This window comes from Salmo trutta, chromosome 3, assembly GCF_901001165.1.
Source record: "Salmo trutta chromosome 3, fSalTru1.1, whole genome shotgun sequence".
In the NCBI taxonomy this organism is placed as follows: domain Eukaryota; kingdom Metazoa; phylum Chordata; class Actinopteri; order Salmoniformes; family Salmonidae; genus Salmo; species Salmo trutta.
In genome coordinates, this window is record NC_042959.1 from 56,425,304 (window position 1) to 56,443,865 (window position 18,562).

The following is an 18,562-nucleotide window of genomic DNA, read 5'->3' on the forward strand; positions in this document are numbered from 1 at the left end:
ATAATCTTTATGTTTAATGGTAGCTTACAAAAGTTGGAATACCCATTAAAATGCAAACAGATTTGCATGTAGGCCATTAAGTGTTGATTACTCATGGCAATTAAATGACCTTTGTTTATTGTTAGACCGGGCATAATGCATGCTGAATGCGGGTCCCATACTGGTAGCTTACCTCAGCCGTGAAATATGTTTAACATAAATAAGGTCCAAGTGATTGCATAAGAAATAGGCTACAAAAACCTGACAAAATTGTCCCTTTACTAACAATAGTATAAATGCATCAAACAAAGTAGGCCCAGTAGGCTACAATCAATTAATTCGACGTGATGTCTACACTAGAATAACTGACGACATGACTAGAACAACTGACGACATGAGCATATGTCACATTTTTGATGGCATATAGCCTAAATGTTGTATTGTTCACAGGATGGGCATCTCGGTCAATTTCTCCTCTTTTCTCCCCTCCAGACAACAACATACACCTTTGAGTAGAGGCGCGTCAGTGACACAAGCGCGGTCCAATAATTTGTCTGTCTGGTTACGGACAGAGCGTGAGAGCTTGTCGGGGCCCAATCAGCGCTTTTGTATTGCCTGCCAGTACCGGGGACTGACTGGTTGTGAGTATTTACTGCAGCGCCCCAGGATCCCAAAGCCAAACCCGAAGCCAGTGGAACCTGCGGGGTGAAGGCGAGTCAGGTGAGACCGAGGATTTTGCCGCGGCCTATCTGAAGTGAAGTTTAACTAAAAACCTCAATGCCCGGATCATGGTTCTAGATGTGATGAGGCTCCAGACTTCAGTCCAACTGAAGTACTGGGACAATGTGAGATGAGTAGCGAAATAACGGTTACATAGTAGTTCTATTGGGTTAATAGTGATGAGCTTTGCCGTTATTTTTAGTTACAAAATGTAGGTAATGAAAGAGGTCTGCCTAAAACAGCGGACACAAACGTTGATAATGTTTTAACGTTGCAAATTTGTTTACATTATAGCAATAAATGATACAGTGAGCGCGGATCATATTGATAGACATAGAGCAGAATACTTTTATTGTTTAATCTCGAGTCCCTTGAGGTTAACCTAGATTGGTTGGGGGGAAAAAATGCGTCTTCGTGGTGTCGTTATGAACAAAATGTTAATCTGAAACCGATGATTGTAATTTGATTGTTGAAATATATTTATCAACGTTGCTACGATCGAGTTTGTGAATATGAAGGATATTTTTTGAGCGAACTGGAGACAAATGGCATGAAGTGTTGTGCATATGTCATACAATAAAATTAATTCAAAATGCATCAGCCATTTACGTAAGTGAAGACGTGTTCACCCTCTCAACTTGTTTCCTAGCCCTATGCAAATGGCCACCATGGTTGGCGATGACAAGTGCTGTTGAAGGAATCTGTGAATGCCTGTAGTGATACGTGGGGCAACCAGATGATCAGAGTTCTTATCAGTTTACTTTAATCAAATTTTGTTCAGCTGGTGTCAACTTCGTTTTTTTCTTTGAGTTTCATGAACATTTCAGTGGCAGGTCAATGTATGACAGGTTAATGTATGTTTCAGTGACAGGTCAATTGATGTATTTTTGCATGAGAAATGTCACGTGTGAAAACCAATAGATAAGCAGATAATCTATTTTGTGTATGTAAGTGTTTATTTATTATCATTTTGTAACTTTTGTATTTATTCCCACTAGGGTTAGACTTTACCTCTGTTTTTTTGTGACCAACACAGAGGGACAATGTTTCACTAGTCAGTGCCACTTTTTCCAGGAATCCAATAGTAAATCTTTTCCATCCTTGTGAACCACTTGTTCAAACTATCATGGCATTTACTGATGGAGGTCAAACAGAGACCTTACCACTCCTATTCAGTAGAACTGAATTATACAAAGATATAACAAACGGATAAAAAGCCCAAATCTTTGATTTATGCCAAATTTTGACTGTCATGTTCCTGATGATTTATTCCTACAAGAACTTGTCTAGTTGACTTTGACTTTTGCAGGTGAGATGAAAGTTTGGAGATTCCTCTGCCATACATTTTATTTTTGGAATAGAAATGCAGTAAGGGGGTGGACAGGTGGTTGTCTACCCTTCTGTGCTCTTCTGCCATTCTAGTCTCCATTTGTATATCCCCTGGCTGCAAATGATAAATCTCTTGGGCTGTTTATCTCCAGAAGCAAATTGGACTGAAGTGTGCCATTAAAGGAACACAGCCTGGGTTGAACTGAAGTGGGACCCGAACTGGCAACTCTTTAGGGTTCATATACCTCACATCATCATCACAACACAAACCCTGACATGAGTGGTTGGCAGACGATGTGTGGGTTAATGTGGGTTAGAAGCAGTGTGGATGGATTGAAAGTCTTCCACAATACAAACTCCATAACTAATCTGAATTTCGCACATCATGCGTTTGTACGCCCCCCCACACACATACCCACCTCTCAATCTCTCTCTCAATCTCTCTCTCTCTCTCTCTCTCTCTCTCTCTCTCTCTCTCTCTCTCTCTCTCTCTCTCTCTCTCCCCCGTGTGACGTCACTAAAGGCTTCACATTAAGAGATCATTCCATATCCTGAGGTTATAGACCGGCTCAGACTGGCTAGTGCGTTAGGACAGTGCTTGGCACCACAGGGGAACGGAAAGGAGAGATAATGGGTGACACTTGTTCCTAAAGGGACAGGGGGCCCAACTCTGTGACCCATGTTGTAGGCTAGGCCTTATCTACCTAGATGGGATAGGCCTTATGGCAGATGCAATGCATTTGTGTATGGGCAATTCCACGGTAACAGAATGATGCTGAGGCTCACATGTTTCACTTTAAAATGTATGTCAAACAAAAACCAATGATTGCAAAGCTAAACAAACGATACAACAATGCAGAATGACTACTTAAACAATTTCCACAGAAAATTTTACAAAAGCACATGTACTTGAAGAACAATGCAAATGCAGAATGATGGTTGTGCCGTCCTTTTACCGAACTTTGCATCTGCACTGTTCTTCAGCTAAATGTGTTTTTGTAACATTTTCTGTGGAAATTGTTCAAACTCATCCATGTGCATATAATTTTTGGTTTGTTGGTTTGCAATCATTGGTTTTTGTTTGGCATACATTTTAACCCAATGAGTACCATCGTCGCGTTTTGGACTTTTGACCTCCTTTAAACATCATGTGTTTGACCTACAGACCATCGGGCTCTGAGTGGGGCAGCGGTCTAAGGCACTGCATCTCAGTGCAAAAGGCAACACTACAATCCCTAGTTCGAATCCAGGCTGTATCACATCCGGCCGTGATTAGGAGTCCTATAGGGCGGCACACAATTGGCCCAGCGTTGTCCAGGTTTGGCCGGGGTAGACCGTCATTGTAAATAAGAATTTGTTCTCAACTGACTTGCCTAGTTAAATAAAGGTTACATTTTTTTAAAACGAGTACGAGACAAGGGTGGATCCCGAAGGGGCCCAGGGCCGGATCTTTTTATATCTGTGCTACAAGTTACTAAAAGCTATCTATGGAAGGCTGAGACCCTCACAAACACTTACATGCAACACGTTTTGCTCTATGACGCTCACAAGCTACACAAGAGTCGTTAGAAGATAAGGGGTTCTTATAGATATAACATCATAGGAAATCCCAGGACATAGTGTCTATTATGCTGTAATAAGCATACATAGTTGCGGTCACAAACTCCAAACTCCACACAGTTGTCACTGACTAGCTGCATATTCATTTCCCAGTGAGCAAACAATTTCTGTACTTACAGCATTCATATAAATGAATTTTTATCAGGTTTCTGCTTTGGCTGACCTTTTTTTTTTTAATTGACATTTGTCAATAAAACTCATGAATGCAACTGTTTGTCAAACTGATTTGAGTTTTACTTGTGCGCAATGGTTGTCCTGAAAATAAAACGGTAGGCCTAAAACACTTAATTGGCTTAATATAAGGGCTGGACATGCAGATAATTGAAAGTCGGATAAATGAAAAGCAGATTTTTGCTGGGGTCTTGGGACTGATAGGATTAAAGTGAAAAATCTGAGTCTCAGCATCATTCTGTTACCTGTGGAATTGCCCGTTTTCATAATATGCATGTATATGTCTGTCCATCTTGGTCCATTTCAAAATCCTCTTAACAAACCTTCTGTCTCGATCAATCATGGTTCGGCTATGAATGATCGGCTATGAAAAGCCAACTGACATTTACTCCTGAGGTGCTGACCTGTTGCACCCTCGACAACCACTGTGATTATTATTATTTGACCCTGCTGGTCATCTATGAACATTTGAACATATTGGCCATGTTCTGTTATTATCTCCACCCGGCACAGCCAGAAGAGGACTGGCCACCCCTCATCACCTGGTTCCTCTCTAGGTTTCTTCCTAGGTTCTGGCCTTTCAAGAGAGTTTTTCCTAGCCACCGTGCTTCTACATCTGCATTGCTTGCTGTTTGGGGTTTTAGGCTGGGTTTCTGTACAGCACTTTGTGACATCAGCTGATGTAAGAAGGGCTTTATAAATAAATGTGATTGACGTATCATTAGGACAAAGGTATGGATGTCTTTCTAGGAAATTCAGCATCTCCACTGTAAACAGAACACAAAACTCTGACATCTCTGCTCTCTCCTCCTCTTCTTCTTGCTCCCTTTGTCCCTTGCTCCCTCCTTTGCTTAGGAAACCGCAGAAATTAAATTGATTAGTGGTGTGGTCTATAAATAGACAGGCCATAGTTGCCATGGCAACCATGTGATAAGTGTTGTGTGATGAAGAACTGGGCCTCCTAAGTGTTGTTGTAGTGTTGTGGGAGCAGGAAGATGGGTGTGGGTGACAGTGTGTAGGTTCGTTTGTCTGGATTATGTGATCTGACACTAACAGGTGTGTGTATGATATGATATCACAGTGTAATGTTGGACTGTGTGTGTGTGTGTGTGCGTGTGCATGTGTGTTTTGCATTTGCTTTGTGCTAGATTCATTGTGTGAGTAAATGGATTCATCCAATTGAATAGATTCAGATTTTTATAAAAAATGTCTGACTTTTTTGTCAAGGTGACCAGCTACCCCTTGGTTTCCCATGGACACTGTTTCAGTCTAATCAGTCTCATGTCAGGAACCCTCTGTACTCTGGGGTTGATCGTGTGATGAAACCCTATTGGTTGTAGACAACAACCCCTGATGCCATCACTGCCATGTCGTCATATATTTTTCCCTTTCTTTTCAGTCAATACAGATTTCGTCAGGCTACATTTATGAGATAGATAAACTTAAGGCCCTGTTAATTATTTGTGTCCTGTCCTAATTTCTCTCCTCCCCCCATAAACACACGGATCTTGAATGGAGTTAGATATGATTGTGTTTGATTCCCTCTTAATGACCACAGTGACCCGTCAGGAACCACCCATGTTCTTTATGAACGGATCATTACATGTTATTATAGTAATAATGGTGATTTATAATGATGATAGGATTTTTAGATTAGCCTTATAGTCATTCTAGGGATTCAGTCTGACAGTACATATTCATTTAAATTAAATACAACTTTATTTAACCCCTCGGGGGCAATTATGAAAGGCAAGTCAGTTACAAGTATCACAACACAACACATATACAAGTAGCACAACACAACACATATACAAGTAGCTAGTTTTAATATTACACAGACCAAAGAATAAGTACAAAATATCACCTTAGCAGAGGACAGAAAAATTTATATTTTTAAACGTAATTTCCAGCTATTATACAAATGTTGCCATGGAGCTTTTGCTGTTATTAGCTAATCTCCTGCAATTCTATGCATTTTTGCATGTCTAATGCTGTGTTCTTATGCTCAAACATTATAACAAAATGAATGGGACATTATAACAAAATGAATGGGACATTATAACAAAATGAATGGGGGCCTGATAGTCTAGCATTTATTGTGTTGTATGTTCTCAAAGATTATAGGCTATTCTATAGGTCCATTATCTTTTCTACATACTTTCTATTTGGTTTTAGTCATTTAAGTTGACACTGAAAGCGTTTTTCCATTCCAAAAAGCTATTTCTAAATATGTGCAATGCGCAAAAAATTCAAACATGCGACCCACCTGGTCCTGACCCACAGTTTGGGAACCACTGCTATATGGTATTATGTTTGAACAAAGGTTAAAACAAGATTGTTTGGTGTTGGTATTTTTCAGAATTTAGCTCAGGGTTCTCCCACATTAAGTCAGGACTCATATGGGTGGGATCATGGCTGATTCCTTTCTTCCATTTGGTTGCACCTTGCTAACAATGTGTTGTCAAATGTGTGGTGATCATCAGTACTTCAGTATTTGCATACAACCTGTGCTCCCTCGTTGACAGGTTAGGCTGAGATTGGTGGGTTTCTAACGCTGCTTCTGCACTGACTTCTGCTAGGACCAAGCAACAATAAGGTTAACGAAGGAAATCACATCTCTGTTTGTAATCTGCTCCTCATTCACCACGTACATGCACATACTTGGTCCCTACATAAATCAAAGCCCTTGGGACTATATTGCTAACAGTACGACATAAGCCCTTATTCTTCACTTCCCTTCCCCCCTCGGGGTCTTGCAAACACAACTATGCAGCATATGTTTACGATAAAAAAAGTTGTATTTGCTCCCCAGTGTTTTTTGAGGGATGGATGGAGGGAAGTGGAGTCAGGACAGGGAAGGGGGAGGGAGGGGAGTGTTTATACGGGTGCTTTGTTGGCATCGCACAACTGTAGGAAAATGGAGGAGGGGTGGGGGTTGAGGAACGGGAACAAAGGAGCCTTATGTTGGCATGGTCTCTGAAATCCCAGTGTGTGTGTGTGTGTGTGTGGGTGTGTCCGTGTGTGCGTGTCTTCTCGCAGGGCTGGGTATGGCTGAAGAATACTGTACATATCTTTATCTGTTACTGTGTCGAAGTCTTCTTTTGTATAGCTCTCTTTTACAGGATATAGGCTACAGTGACTATGATATATACTGTATCGTAGCAGTCTGTCCGTTGTCCCTGTAGGATTGTTTATTTGGAATGCCAATATGATCATTGTAAAAAAGAAAAAGGACAGTAAGACAGATTTGTGTATATCACTGCATCTTTTATCCGAGGGTGCTGGTCCCAGTAGAATGTATTTTTGTCCAACCTCTACATCACTTCAACAGTAGCTTCACTTTGCAGGATAATGATTATGTAGCTTTGGGGAATGTTAGTGTGTATGTCTGACTGTCTGTCTGTGTCTGTCTGTGTGCTGTTTAAGTATGTCTGTGTGTGTCTGTGCTTATGCTGATCATCCCCTCTCGTTTACCATCCTTCCATCTTAGCACCCCCTTTTTCTTCCTCCTCTCTTCCTCTCGCGGTATGGAGGCGTCTGACTTGTGTTGTTTGGCAGCGGGCCCAGAGTGTGGTGTGTGTGTGCATGTGTGCGCGCATGTGTGTCGATGCGTGTTGGGGTTGGGCGCTGTGGGAGGGGACTGGTGAGAGAGGGAGAGAGAGAGAGATAGATGGTGGTTTGTTGCAGCTGAGGGAAACAGTCATCACATTATATAAGGAGCAATAGGGACAGAGAAGGGGGTGGGGGGGCAAGAGGTGCTGGGTAAAGATGGTCACATGTACACACACAGACACAAAAACACACACCACAAGACAATTCTGATTGGCTTGTTAGCCACGTTTGGTTTTACTCACACTTACTCACTATTCTACCTTCTCATCTCTCTCGCTCTTGCTCTCTGTCTCTCTCTCTCTCCACAGTTTTCTATGTGGGTTACCACTTCCTTTTTCCTTTTGTAAAGGAAGTGGTAACTTCCATGTCTCAGGCATGATGACTCTCTGGACCTGGAGAGAGAGTAGTAAACATATTTTTTAGTATTTTTTTAATTGCTACATAGTATGGTTTTTCTATGTGTCTTTCCTTATAAATGGGTGTGGTAGTGTGTGTGTGTTAGTGTGTGTGTACACAAGAGTGCTACCATTTCTACATAGCAAGGCATTATGCTCTAATTATAACCAGTCCACCATCCTAGTCCCCTGACAACCCCTCCCCCCACTCCCCCCCCCCCCTCTTCCTGGCCAATCCTCATCACTCTCCAACTTCTTCAAGCATATCATTGGTCGAAGTTGCAGGACAAACTAACTCCCTGTGGCACAACCTACATTGTCTGCCTGTGCATCCTCAACCAGCCTTCGTATGACTCAAGTGTGTCAAATACAATCGGATTTGCGCACACACATGGGGAACCATTTCAGGGCCTGATAGAGGACATGACATACTCATTAATTGACCGTCTTTATGCGCATGTGTGTGCATGTTTAAGTCATCATATGTGCCCATGCATGTTACAGTAACACACACACACACACACACACACACACACACACACACACACACACACACACACACACACACACACACACACACACACACACACACACACACACACACACAGGGTACATCCATATAGATACATAAAGCTCTCAAGCATGTTCTGTCTATCATATTACATACCCTTTCAACTCAGACTGGAGAAGGTCAGGAAGGAAAAAGTGTGGGTGTGTGCCTTTTACTGTACCTTCCACCATGTTCAAGGACAGAAAGTATTTCTCCCGTTGTTTTCTGTTGGCTTTGATGGAAAAATGAACTTTTAGGATAGAAGTATGAATTATTGGAGTTGTAACACAGTTGTTACACGTGCTTATTTTACTCTTAATTCAATAGGATATGTGTGTGCTGTACTGTGCTAGCCTGCTGCTAGTCTATGGTTATGGGACAGGGGTAATAACAGCTAACTGTTAGCGCTGTCTGAGGTGGCAAAACAAACAATATGGCGGGAGAGCAGCAGACCTGTCAGCTATCCTTCACTGTGGTGGGTGCAACACTAATCCATTGAAAATGAGCAACTTATTATAAGTTGGGGAATTTTGATCAGTCGAAAGGGTCCCGCAGGGATGCTGGCCCATGTTGACTCCAATGCTTCCCACAGTTGTGTCAAGTTGGTTGGATGTCCTTTGGGTGGTGGACCATTATTGATACACACAGAAACTGTTGAGTGTGAAAAACCCAGCAGCGTTGCAGTTCTTAACACACTCAAACCAGTGCGCCTGGCACCTACTACCATACCCTGTTAAAAGGGACTTAAATATTTTGCATTGCCCATTCACCCTCTGAATGGCGCATACATATACAATCCATGTCTCAAGACTTAAAAATCCTTCTTTAACCTGTTTCTTCCCGTTCAGCTACACTGATTAAAGTGGATTTAACAGGTGACATCAATAAGGGATCATAGCTTTAATCTCGATTCACCTGGTCAGTCTATGTCATTGAAAGAGCAGGTGATCCTAGTGTTTTGTACACTCAGTGTTTTACTGTATTCAGTTTGTCATGTTAACGACAGATATCCAAGCTGGGGTGCATGCTAATCGTCATTAGCATGCTAACCGAAACCCATGCCATGTCAATCGGACTAACAGGCTAATTCGCTAGCTAGCCATGTAGATTTTACTTTTTCGTTTTTCGTTTTGGATAGTTTTTTTGTATGTTAAACTAGTTGGATAGCTTGATGAATACCATTTACACTCACTAGCTTAGAATTGTGAAGCAAAACGTTTGCTAAATCTAGTTATCCTTATGTCTGCATTGCCATTGTTGACTTGACTGACAGTAGGTTGAGTTCTTTGTTGCTTGTTTGTTAGCTGACAAATTCCAGTACAGATGTGTCAGTCAACAGGCAACAAAAAGCTATAGGAGATGAGTAAATAAATGGGGAAATGTAGGTTTTAAGTTCATATGCTATTCATGGCCATATTGCTTATAATTGCTCCAGTGTCTCATACCCCACTCCGTTGCCAGCAATATTGTCTCCAAAAATTGCGATTGTATCATCAGCTCAAGTATGCCCACTGTACGTACAAGTGAAGATATTTTCTTTCTTTGCTTGAGTAGAGGTTTTTATTGTTTGTGTTTGAGTTGCACATTTCAATATATGTCATAATCATGTTGCTCTTTTGATCTTAGAAATTCTTTGTTTTATCTTAGGACAAATAATCACGGGTAACTTAGAGATGTTCCGACGTACTCCTTTCCATCCCTTTATCCCTGTCTCTTGTCTCTCTCTTTCATCCATCCAGTCCAGTATGGAGCGACTGAATGAGGAGGCGGTGCGGCTGAGCCTGCTGAAGCGAGGCCTGGACTCCTCCTCGCCTGCAGGCGGTGCCACGAGCAGTGAACGAGATGAGCTGCTCTCCAAACGCATCAAGATGGAGGGCCACCAAGCCATGGAGCGCCTCAAGATGCTGGCCTATCTGAAACGCAAGGACCTGGCCGGCCTGGAGGGGGGAGGATTGGGAGGGGTCTCAGGAGGCGGGGCCCTAAGGGGTGAGGTCAAGGGTCATGGGTCTTCAGGGGGAGGGGCTTATGAGGAGAAGACCAATGGGAGCCTCCGTGGTCAGGTTGTGGGAGCCCATGGCATGGTGGGAAAGAGCGGGAAGGAGAACATGGGCGAGGAGCCAGTGGATTTCAGCGCCCGGAGAGGGTGAGTGGAGGAGGAGAGAGGGGGAGTACAAGAGGATAGGAGGGAAAATAGAAATCCTTCTTACAATTAAGAATCAGTCAGTCAGAGTTGAAAGTGTGTGTGTTCCTCCACAGTGACGTGGACCGGGAGCGACACACACCCTCCCCTGATGTGATCGTCCTGTCAGACAATGAGGCGTCCAGTCCAAGAGGGCCCAGCCAAGGGGAAGAACGCCTGAGGGCAGCGAACCTGGAGATGTTTAAGGTGTGTGTGTGTGTGTGTGTGTGTGTGTGTTTGTGTGTGTTACAGCACATATTAGCGCAGTCTTGACAAATGTTGAAGTATGTGCATATTGTCTTTATGTGTGTATGAGTGTTAGAATAGTGCATAGTTGTATAGAGTTGTTAATACATTAATTAATTATAAAAAACACATTGTGGACCACTCGGATAGTTTTGAGACACTGTAGGCAAACAGTACAGATATTAATTTGGTATTAGCTATAATACATTATATCATCTATACATCATTGGTATCAGCTATAACACATCATCTATACACAAAAACCAAGTACAATAGATGAAATGACAAGTTTTATAGTTGTATATGTGTGTATGGAGAGGAATGGCAGAAGTGGGTACAGTATGTGGGCTCATTTGTTTCTATGTGTGTGCTTCAGGGTAAGACAGGGGAGGAGAGGCAGAAGATGATCAGGGCTCTGAGAGAGGAGCTGAGGCTGGAGGAGGCCAGGCTGGTGCTGCTGAAGAAGCTGAGGCAGAGCCAGATGCAGAAGGAGAACCTGGTGCAGAAGGTCAGTCACCCACCCACCCAACGCTGTCCCATCCATCCTCTATACTCATCTACTTCAGTCATTCACTCGCTCATTCCTCTGTCATCCACTGCTCACTCTGTCACACTATACTCTCTCAGCCACCGCATTCATACCTCTCCCACTCTCTCTGCCGCCGCACTCATCCCTCTCTTATTCTCTCATCCACCACACTCATCCCTCTCTTATTCGCTCAGCCACTGCACTGCACTCGTCACTCTCTCACTCACTCATCCACTGCACTCATCCTTTTCTCACTCACTCATCCACTGCACTCATCCTTTTCTCACTCACTTACTGCTTATGCATTAACACTTTACACTCGGGGGAATTGGCCTATACGGATAGGGCCTAAACATAAAAAAGAAGCATATGCATAACCATTGTAGCAATTGAAAGGGAACACTAAAGATTATGGGGAAACAAACAGTTCACCTGACACAAGAATCCAAACATTACACTGTTCATTTTATCTGCATTTGACATTTCTTGTACTTTCCGCAGCATTTGTTGATAAAGAAATCTGGAAATACTCTGGACACATTCAATAACACAATGAGAATATCCATGCAACATTTGGGGTAGATGCAGTATAAGACAAAACAATTTCAGGGTCAGAGGTCAAATTGGTGTCTCCAAGTTGCAACACACCACACCTATGTGTGCACAGTTCCTAAGTCATTTAAATACACGTTTATGAGTCAAGGAAAGAGCCTTCAACTATTAGATTCTCTTTTGAGCTCTCCTAGCTGTACTGTTAAGGAACTGAAGCAAGCACCCTTGTGTTTTTTGTTTGTTTGGAACACAGCCCTTCATCACACAATTATTGTTGTTAATGCAATCCAAAAATGGTCCATTACAAATTGCAATCAGAGTTAGGTGTGAATATGTGAATTCTTATTATATTGCCAACATGAGTAGCGAAGTTCTATAATCTGATTTTTAGTGTTAGGCTTTCACAAGGCACTTCAGAGGAACAGATAGTAATTTTGGTGTGCATGGAATGGAGCCATGGGTGCATTCAGGTGCTAATTCACGGATCATTTTCTTCACATTACGCCGAATATAGGCTCCTTCTGTTCAGAACAACAACCCAGGGTATGACGCCGTAACTGTACATCAACATAGCAATCATTAATGCCAAAGTAACCCAATTGGCACGAAGAATGTTGCAGGTGGTGCTCCCGCTTGGAATGTCTGTCAGTTGATTCCCATGTCATGTGTTGCTGCCATGCTATGTTGTCATCTTAGGTCTCTCTTTATGTAGTGTTGTGGTGTCTCTCTTTTCGTGTTGTGTGTTTTGTCCTATATTTTTATTTATTTTATTTTTATTTTTAATCCCAGCCCCCATCCCCGCAGGAGGCCTTTTGGTAGGTCGTCATTGTATATAAGAATAAGTTCTTAACTGACTTGCTTAGTTAAATGAAGGTTAAATAAAATAAATAATAAATAAAAAATAAAATATACCGCTTTAAAACGGATACCCAGAGCTCTGATGTAATGTATATGTTACTATACTGCTGTCCAATTAATGCGCGTATCAGTGACCAAATCTGCTATTTTCACCCAATATACAGTAGAGTGAAAAAGGCTTACCTATAAGTTGCTTAGGATAAAAGTGTCAGGTAAATAACCTTATTATATTAGTATTATTCTATGTTTGACCCCTCTATCACCTCTACCCTCTGTCCCCCTCAGGTCCCTGTGGTCCAGAACACAGCGTCTGCCCTCCAGAGCGGTGCCGTCCACGGTGCTCAGAGCATGAGCAAGATGTCTGGCCGCCCTGGCCACCACACCCCAGAGCCCCAGAACCATCGCACTGCACAGGTGGGCTACAGCATTGCACAGGTGGGCTACAGTACTGGTTCTTTTAGAGTTCCCTTTGTGCCTTGGGTCGGTCACAATGCAAGTTGTGCAGGAGCAAGGAAGCCAAAGTTGGGGGATGGGATTGAACAATGATTTTTAATATTTTGCATGAGAACCATCTCACAATAAAGCAGTCTCCAGTTTCAATAGTTGCACAGTAGTGCCATCTCGTGCTATGAAGAGGCATTACCCTCTTAAATAATCTCTGGTGAATATGAGCAGGAAAATGACATGACACTGAAAATCGACAAACAACACCACCCGTGTCTTACTTATGATCTTTTTCTCCTTCCTCCTTCTTCTCCTCTTTCCTCCCCCAGGGTCACTCGGTGATCAGGTCAGCCACCAACAGCTCCATGTCTCAGATGATGATGTCACAGAGCAGGGTGATAGCGCCCAACCCTGCCCAGCTGCAGGGCCAGAGGCTGGCACAGCAGAAGCAGGGTGGCATGCGCTCCTCGACTGGCAGCTCTAACAATGCCGTTAGCTACCAGCAGGTAAACCCCAATGCCATCCCTGTTATTGGTCATAATCATCATAGAGCAGTGGAAAAAATAAGAGTTCAGATTATTGTAGGGGATAATGCTAACTTTTTTGAGAGATATATAGAAAATACTATTTTATTGATGAAATTGTATTTATTGGTTCTCTCAAACTGAAGGGATGGTTCACCCAAATTAAAAAATCACATATTGGGTTCCTTAATCTGTAAGCAGTCTATGGACAGGGTATGTCCATTGAAAAAGTGCTGGAAAAGTTTGAATACCACTGTCATAGAGGTTCAAAATCAGTTGCTTCCACTCAGATGCCAGGATTTGAGGGTTATCATTTTTAGCAGATAAATGTAGCTGTCATGCCATCAGACTTAAACTTAAAAACACTGTTCTGAATGACGGGTATGGTTCTCTGTGTTTACTTGCAGTCTTCCACCCAGCAGGTGGCAGCTTCTCAGCGCTCTGGCTCCTCCTCCTCCTCGGCCATCTACATGAACCTGACCCACATGCAGGCGGCCGGAGCCGCGGGAGGGGTCAGCGGGGTGTCGGGGGTGGGGGCGGTCAGCCCCTCAGCCACACACAGCCCAGGGGGGACATCGGTGGGCTCCTCCATGGCCGACACAGCCAGCAGTCAGGCAGCCGCCAAACTTGCCCTGAGGAAACAGCTGGAGAAAACCCTGCTGGAGATCCCTCCTCCCAAGCCGCCGGCGCCGCTCCTCCACTTCCTGCCGTCAGCGGCCAACAGCGAGTTTATCTACATGGTGGGCCTGGAGGAGGTTGTGCAGAGTGTCATTGACAGTCAGGGTGAGGGAAGGAACTGGAACTCTTTTGCTGATGCCTAGCTAGCCATTTGTCCTGCACACAACCATCAAACCAACAATGTTATCAGATGAGTCGGTTTGGAATTGGGCCCCTCTCCCCTCATTGAACTCTTGTGGCTCTCTCTTTAGGTAAACTGCGTTTGCCCTCCTCCATGGAGCCCTTCTCGTGTGCCCAGTGCAAGACGGACTTCACCCCTCACTGGAAGCAGGAGAAGGGTGGGCGCATACTTTGCGAGACCTGTATGTCGTCCAATCAGAAGAAGGCACTGAAGGCTGAGCACACCAATAGGCTGAAGAACGCCTTCGTCAAGGCTCTACAGCAGGAGCAGGTCAGCATTCCATTGGCTCCCCGTTGCTCTGTTCAGGCAACCATTGTTTATAGGGAAAGTATGTGTGTGTGTGTGTGTGTGTGTGTGTGTGTGAATAACCATATTTTACTAATTGTGTCACAGGAGATTGAGCAGAGAATCCAGTTGCAAGCTGCTCTTGCCACCAGTTCAGCTCAAACTATTCCAAGCGTCAGTAAGGCTGAGTCTATGAGCAGACATCACACACACAGACAGGTATGTTACTGTCACCGCTGTTAGTAAGTGCTCCCTGCTGCAACAGACACCCTGTCATCTAGCATTGTTCAGCAAAGTTGATAAAAGGTCCAATTGTAACAGCTGCATAATGGATACTTGATCAATCTTTTTTTAATCGATCAAATATTGACTGAATTATAGCTCATAAACCACATAAACCTCTGTCTTGTGTAATATTAAACCCCCTATTTATGAGATTTGGTTGTACATTTTCGGGAGCGACTGGCTGAGTTACTTTGTAAACACTTAAAATGAATTAAATCTGAACTTTTTTAAACTTTACAAAAATGTACCACCCTCTTGTGCAATGATCACTTTCTCTTCTGTCTTTAATCCCCGTCTAAGGGTGGGCGTTGAAATAGATGCATATCAAAAACCACATGTCATTGTTGACATTTTGAACAGGACTGGCATGTGTTTGAGTGGTTGTTAAAAAGCGATCGCAAAATCAATTGAAAAGTGTATTTACAAGCAAGGGTTGGAATGTGCATTGCTTTCACGTGGTCCTCTGTAGCTCAGTTGGTAGAGCATGGTGCTTGCTATGCCAGAATAGTGGGTTCGATTCCTGGGACCACCCATACTTAAAATGTATGCACGCATGACTGTAAGTCGCTTTGGTTAAAAGTGTCTCCTAATTGGCATATGGTATTTTGAAATAAATCCATCCAGTGACGATTATGATTATGTGACAAGTGAATTTACACCCCACAAAAACAGGGGTAAAATGGCTGCAAAAAGGGGAATCCTGAGGTGGGTGGGGAATGTGCATTGATACTTTCACATTTCCCCAACCATCATCACACCCCCTTTAGTTGTTGAGGATGTCCCGTGCTGACAAATGGACTCTCCATCTGATGTGTGTGTGTGACCTCCAGGCGCCTCAGCCCCAGGTGACCCAGTCACAGGCCTCCCTCCAACGGGGTCTGTCTGGCTCGGCCCGGGGCGTCCTGTCCAACTTCGCCCAGGCCTCCCAGCTCTCGGTGGCCAGCAGCCTGCTGGGCATGACTGGAAAGCGCAGTGGACAGCTTGGCACTAGTGGGCACAGCCGGGCACAGCAACAACAGCAGCAACAGCAGCAGCAGCATCACGACAACCGCCGCCAGCTCTACAGCATCCCTGGTGAGTAAACAGACCAGGGGTTGGGCTGGGGATGGGACTGAGATCAGCCAAAGAACTTTATAGACCAGGGGTTGGGCTGGGGATGGGACTGAGATCAGCCAAAGAACTTTATAGACCAGGCGTTGGGCTGGGGATGAGACTGAGATCAGCCAAATAACTTTATAGACCAGGCGTTGGGCTGGGGATGGGACTGAGATCAGCCAAAAACTTTATAAACCAGGGGTTAGGCTGGGGTTGGGACGGAAATCAGCCATACAACTGTATGGACCAGGGGATGGGATGTGGCTGAGATTAGCCAAAGAACTTTATAGACCAGGGATGGGCAGGGGATAGGGCTAAAATTAACCATACAACTGTATAGACCAGGGCTGGGGATGGGGCTGAGGCAGGCCTTTCTGACAATCTCTCACTGCCTCCCTCCCTCTTTCTCCCTCTCCAGGGGTGAACATTGCCTACCTGAACCCAGGCAATGTGGTCGGCCACAAGGGGTCCAGCCTGGCTGACCGCCAGAGGGAATACCTGTTGGACATGATCCCGCCTCGCTCCATATCCCAGTCCATCAGCGGACAGAAATGAACCTCACCCCGCCCCGACGCAATACCACAACCCTTCCCCACACCACACCTCAACCCCCATCGCATGCAGTGCCTGTTAGTGTGCCTACCAAACTAACCTGTATGAAGAACACAATCAACGAGTCAAGAGGCCACCAAACTCTGAAATGACTTTTCATTTGAACGTGATGCAAACCCCTTTTAATTCCTCTTGTTATTACTATCGTCATTAGTGCTATGGATGTTGTTACTGCATTGCCGCTACCAGTTATGAGCGTGCCCATCTTTGTGGAGAACCCCTGTCTTTATATGCTTGTGGCCGTGTCCCGAGTGTGGGGTGTCTTTTGTTTTGGATTTATGCGCTTGTTTTTGAAGCAATATTTTGTCTCGCTTGAGCTTTCCTTACCGGACTCAAGTCTTTGTTATGTCTGGAATTACCAAGCTATCTTTTTGAGAACTGCACCACTCTCAAATCCCTGCTCTTTCTCTGATTTCTGAATTCAACCATCACCCTGTTTTTCCACATTTGGTTGTGAATTATTGGAGGAGAAATTCTACCAGACCGGCCAAACCTTTGTTTTAAAAAGGTGATTGTGATGGTTTAACTTTGACCTGAATCTCTCAAGCCTTTGAGCTTGAGCTTTCTTCAAAGATTTGTGGGGAGAAAAGAGGATGATTGAGACCCTGGAGTTGTCTGAAGCAATGCTTCTCTAACTGATTGTTGAAACAAGGATGGATAAATATCCCACAAAGAGAGACAGCCCAATGCACCATCTGGACTTGGATTGGATGCACCGCTGAAAAAAATACTACTCCCATTGGATATGAAGGCACAGAAACTGAACCTATAGCAGTTGCCCAGTATCCTGGGGGCTGGGGGCTGTAGTTCAGAAGTGATGGAATTGAGGAGTTAGTATCCTAAAGCATATATCATTGATGGGGTATTGATTGGAGAGATCATTTAGAGGGATTTGATTGGACGAGAGATCATGTGAACGTACTTAATTGGCTGAGAGATCAGGTGAATAAGGTTTTTCCCATAGGACCATGGTTTGTACTTATTTAGGAGTGGGAATGGGGGGGGGGGGGGGGGGGGGGGGGGGGAGGCACAGGGGTTCCCTCTCTCCTCTGTTTTCATCTCTTAGCTAATAGGATTTGCTATTTTTCACTCTACCCTGTCATTCAAAGTTATGGATTCTGTTTAGATACTATGTCAACATTATCCCCATGGTGTCTGGGAGGCATTTGAAAAAGGTCAGGGAGAGTGGCTAGCTAGCTATTAGCTTTAAGCCTGCTCTAAGCTATTTAGCCTGCTCTAAGCTATTTAGATGTTTGGTGTCTTCTGAAGTGTTTGCGTATCTGAAAGGTACTTTGCACAGGAGACAATAAATAAATACAGAATGACAAATGCAACTTGAATATCTACATAAATCAAACAGTTATATAGAAAGAGACATTTACAGGATATACAGTACCAGTCAAAAGTTTGGACACACCTACTCATTCAAGGGTTTTTCTTTATTTTTACTATTTTCTACATTGTAGAATAACAGTGAAGACGTCAATACTATGAAATAACACATATGGAACCATGTAGTAACCAAAAAGTGTTAAACAAATCAAAATATATTTGAGTTTCTTCAAAGTAGCCACTCTTTGCCTTGATGACAGCTTTGCACACTCTTGGCATTCTCTCAACCAGCTTCACCTGAAATATTTTCCCAGTAGTCTTGAAGGAGTTCCCACATATGCTGAGCACTTGTTGGCTGCTTTTCCTTCAATCTGCGGTCCAACTCA

General features: G+C 43.7%; 1 protein-coding gene across 6 annotated transcripts; it reads left to right on the forward strand.

The window, feature by feature from the left end:
* The first annotated feature begins 421 nt into the window (after positions 1-421).
* LOC115179926 (transcriptional repressor p66-beta) lies at positions 422-18,176 on the forward strand. 6 transcript variants are annotated; one of them, XM_029741794.1, is made up of 11 exons: positions 422-699; positions 10,116-10,519; positions 10,633-10,762; positions 11,178-11,309; positions 13,026-13,175; positions 13,514-13,690; positions 14,116-14,491; positions 14,638-14,837; positions 14,961-15,071; positions 15,968-16,211; positions 16,651-18,176. In XM_029741794.1, the coding sequence occupies exons 2-11, from the start codon at positions 10,122-10,124 to the stop codon at positions 16,785-16,787; spliced, it is 2,055 nt and encodes a 684-aa protein (XP_029597654.1). In that variant the 5' UTR covers positions 422-699; positions 10,116-10,121; the 3' UTR covers positions 16,788-18,176. The 6 variants fall into 6 exon arrangements, with proteins under 6 accessions (XP_029597654.1, XP_029597635.1, XP_029597636.1 ...); XM_029741775.1 differs by lacking the exon at positions 422-699 and adding an exon at positions 730-824; XM_029741776.1 differs by lacking the exon at positions 422-699 and adding an exon at positions 730-824 and having other exon boundaries at positions 14,128-14,491.
* Positions 18,177-18,562: the final 386 nt, after the last annotated feature.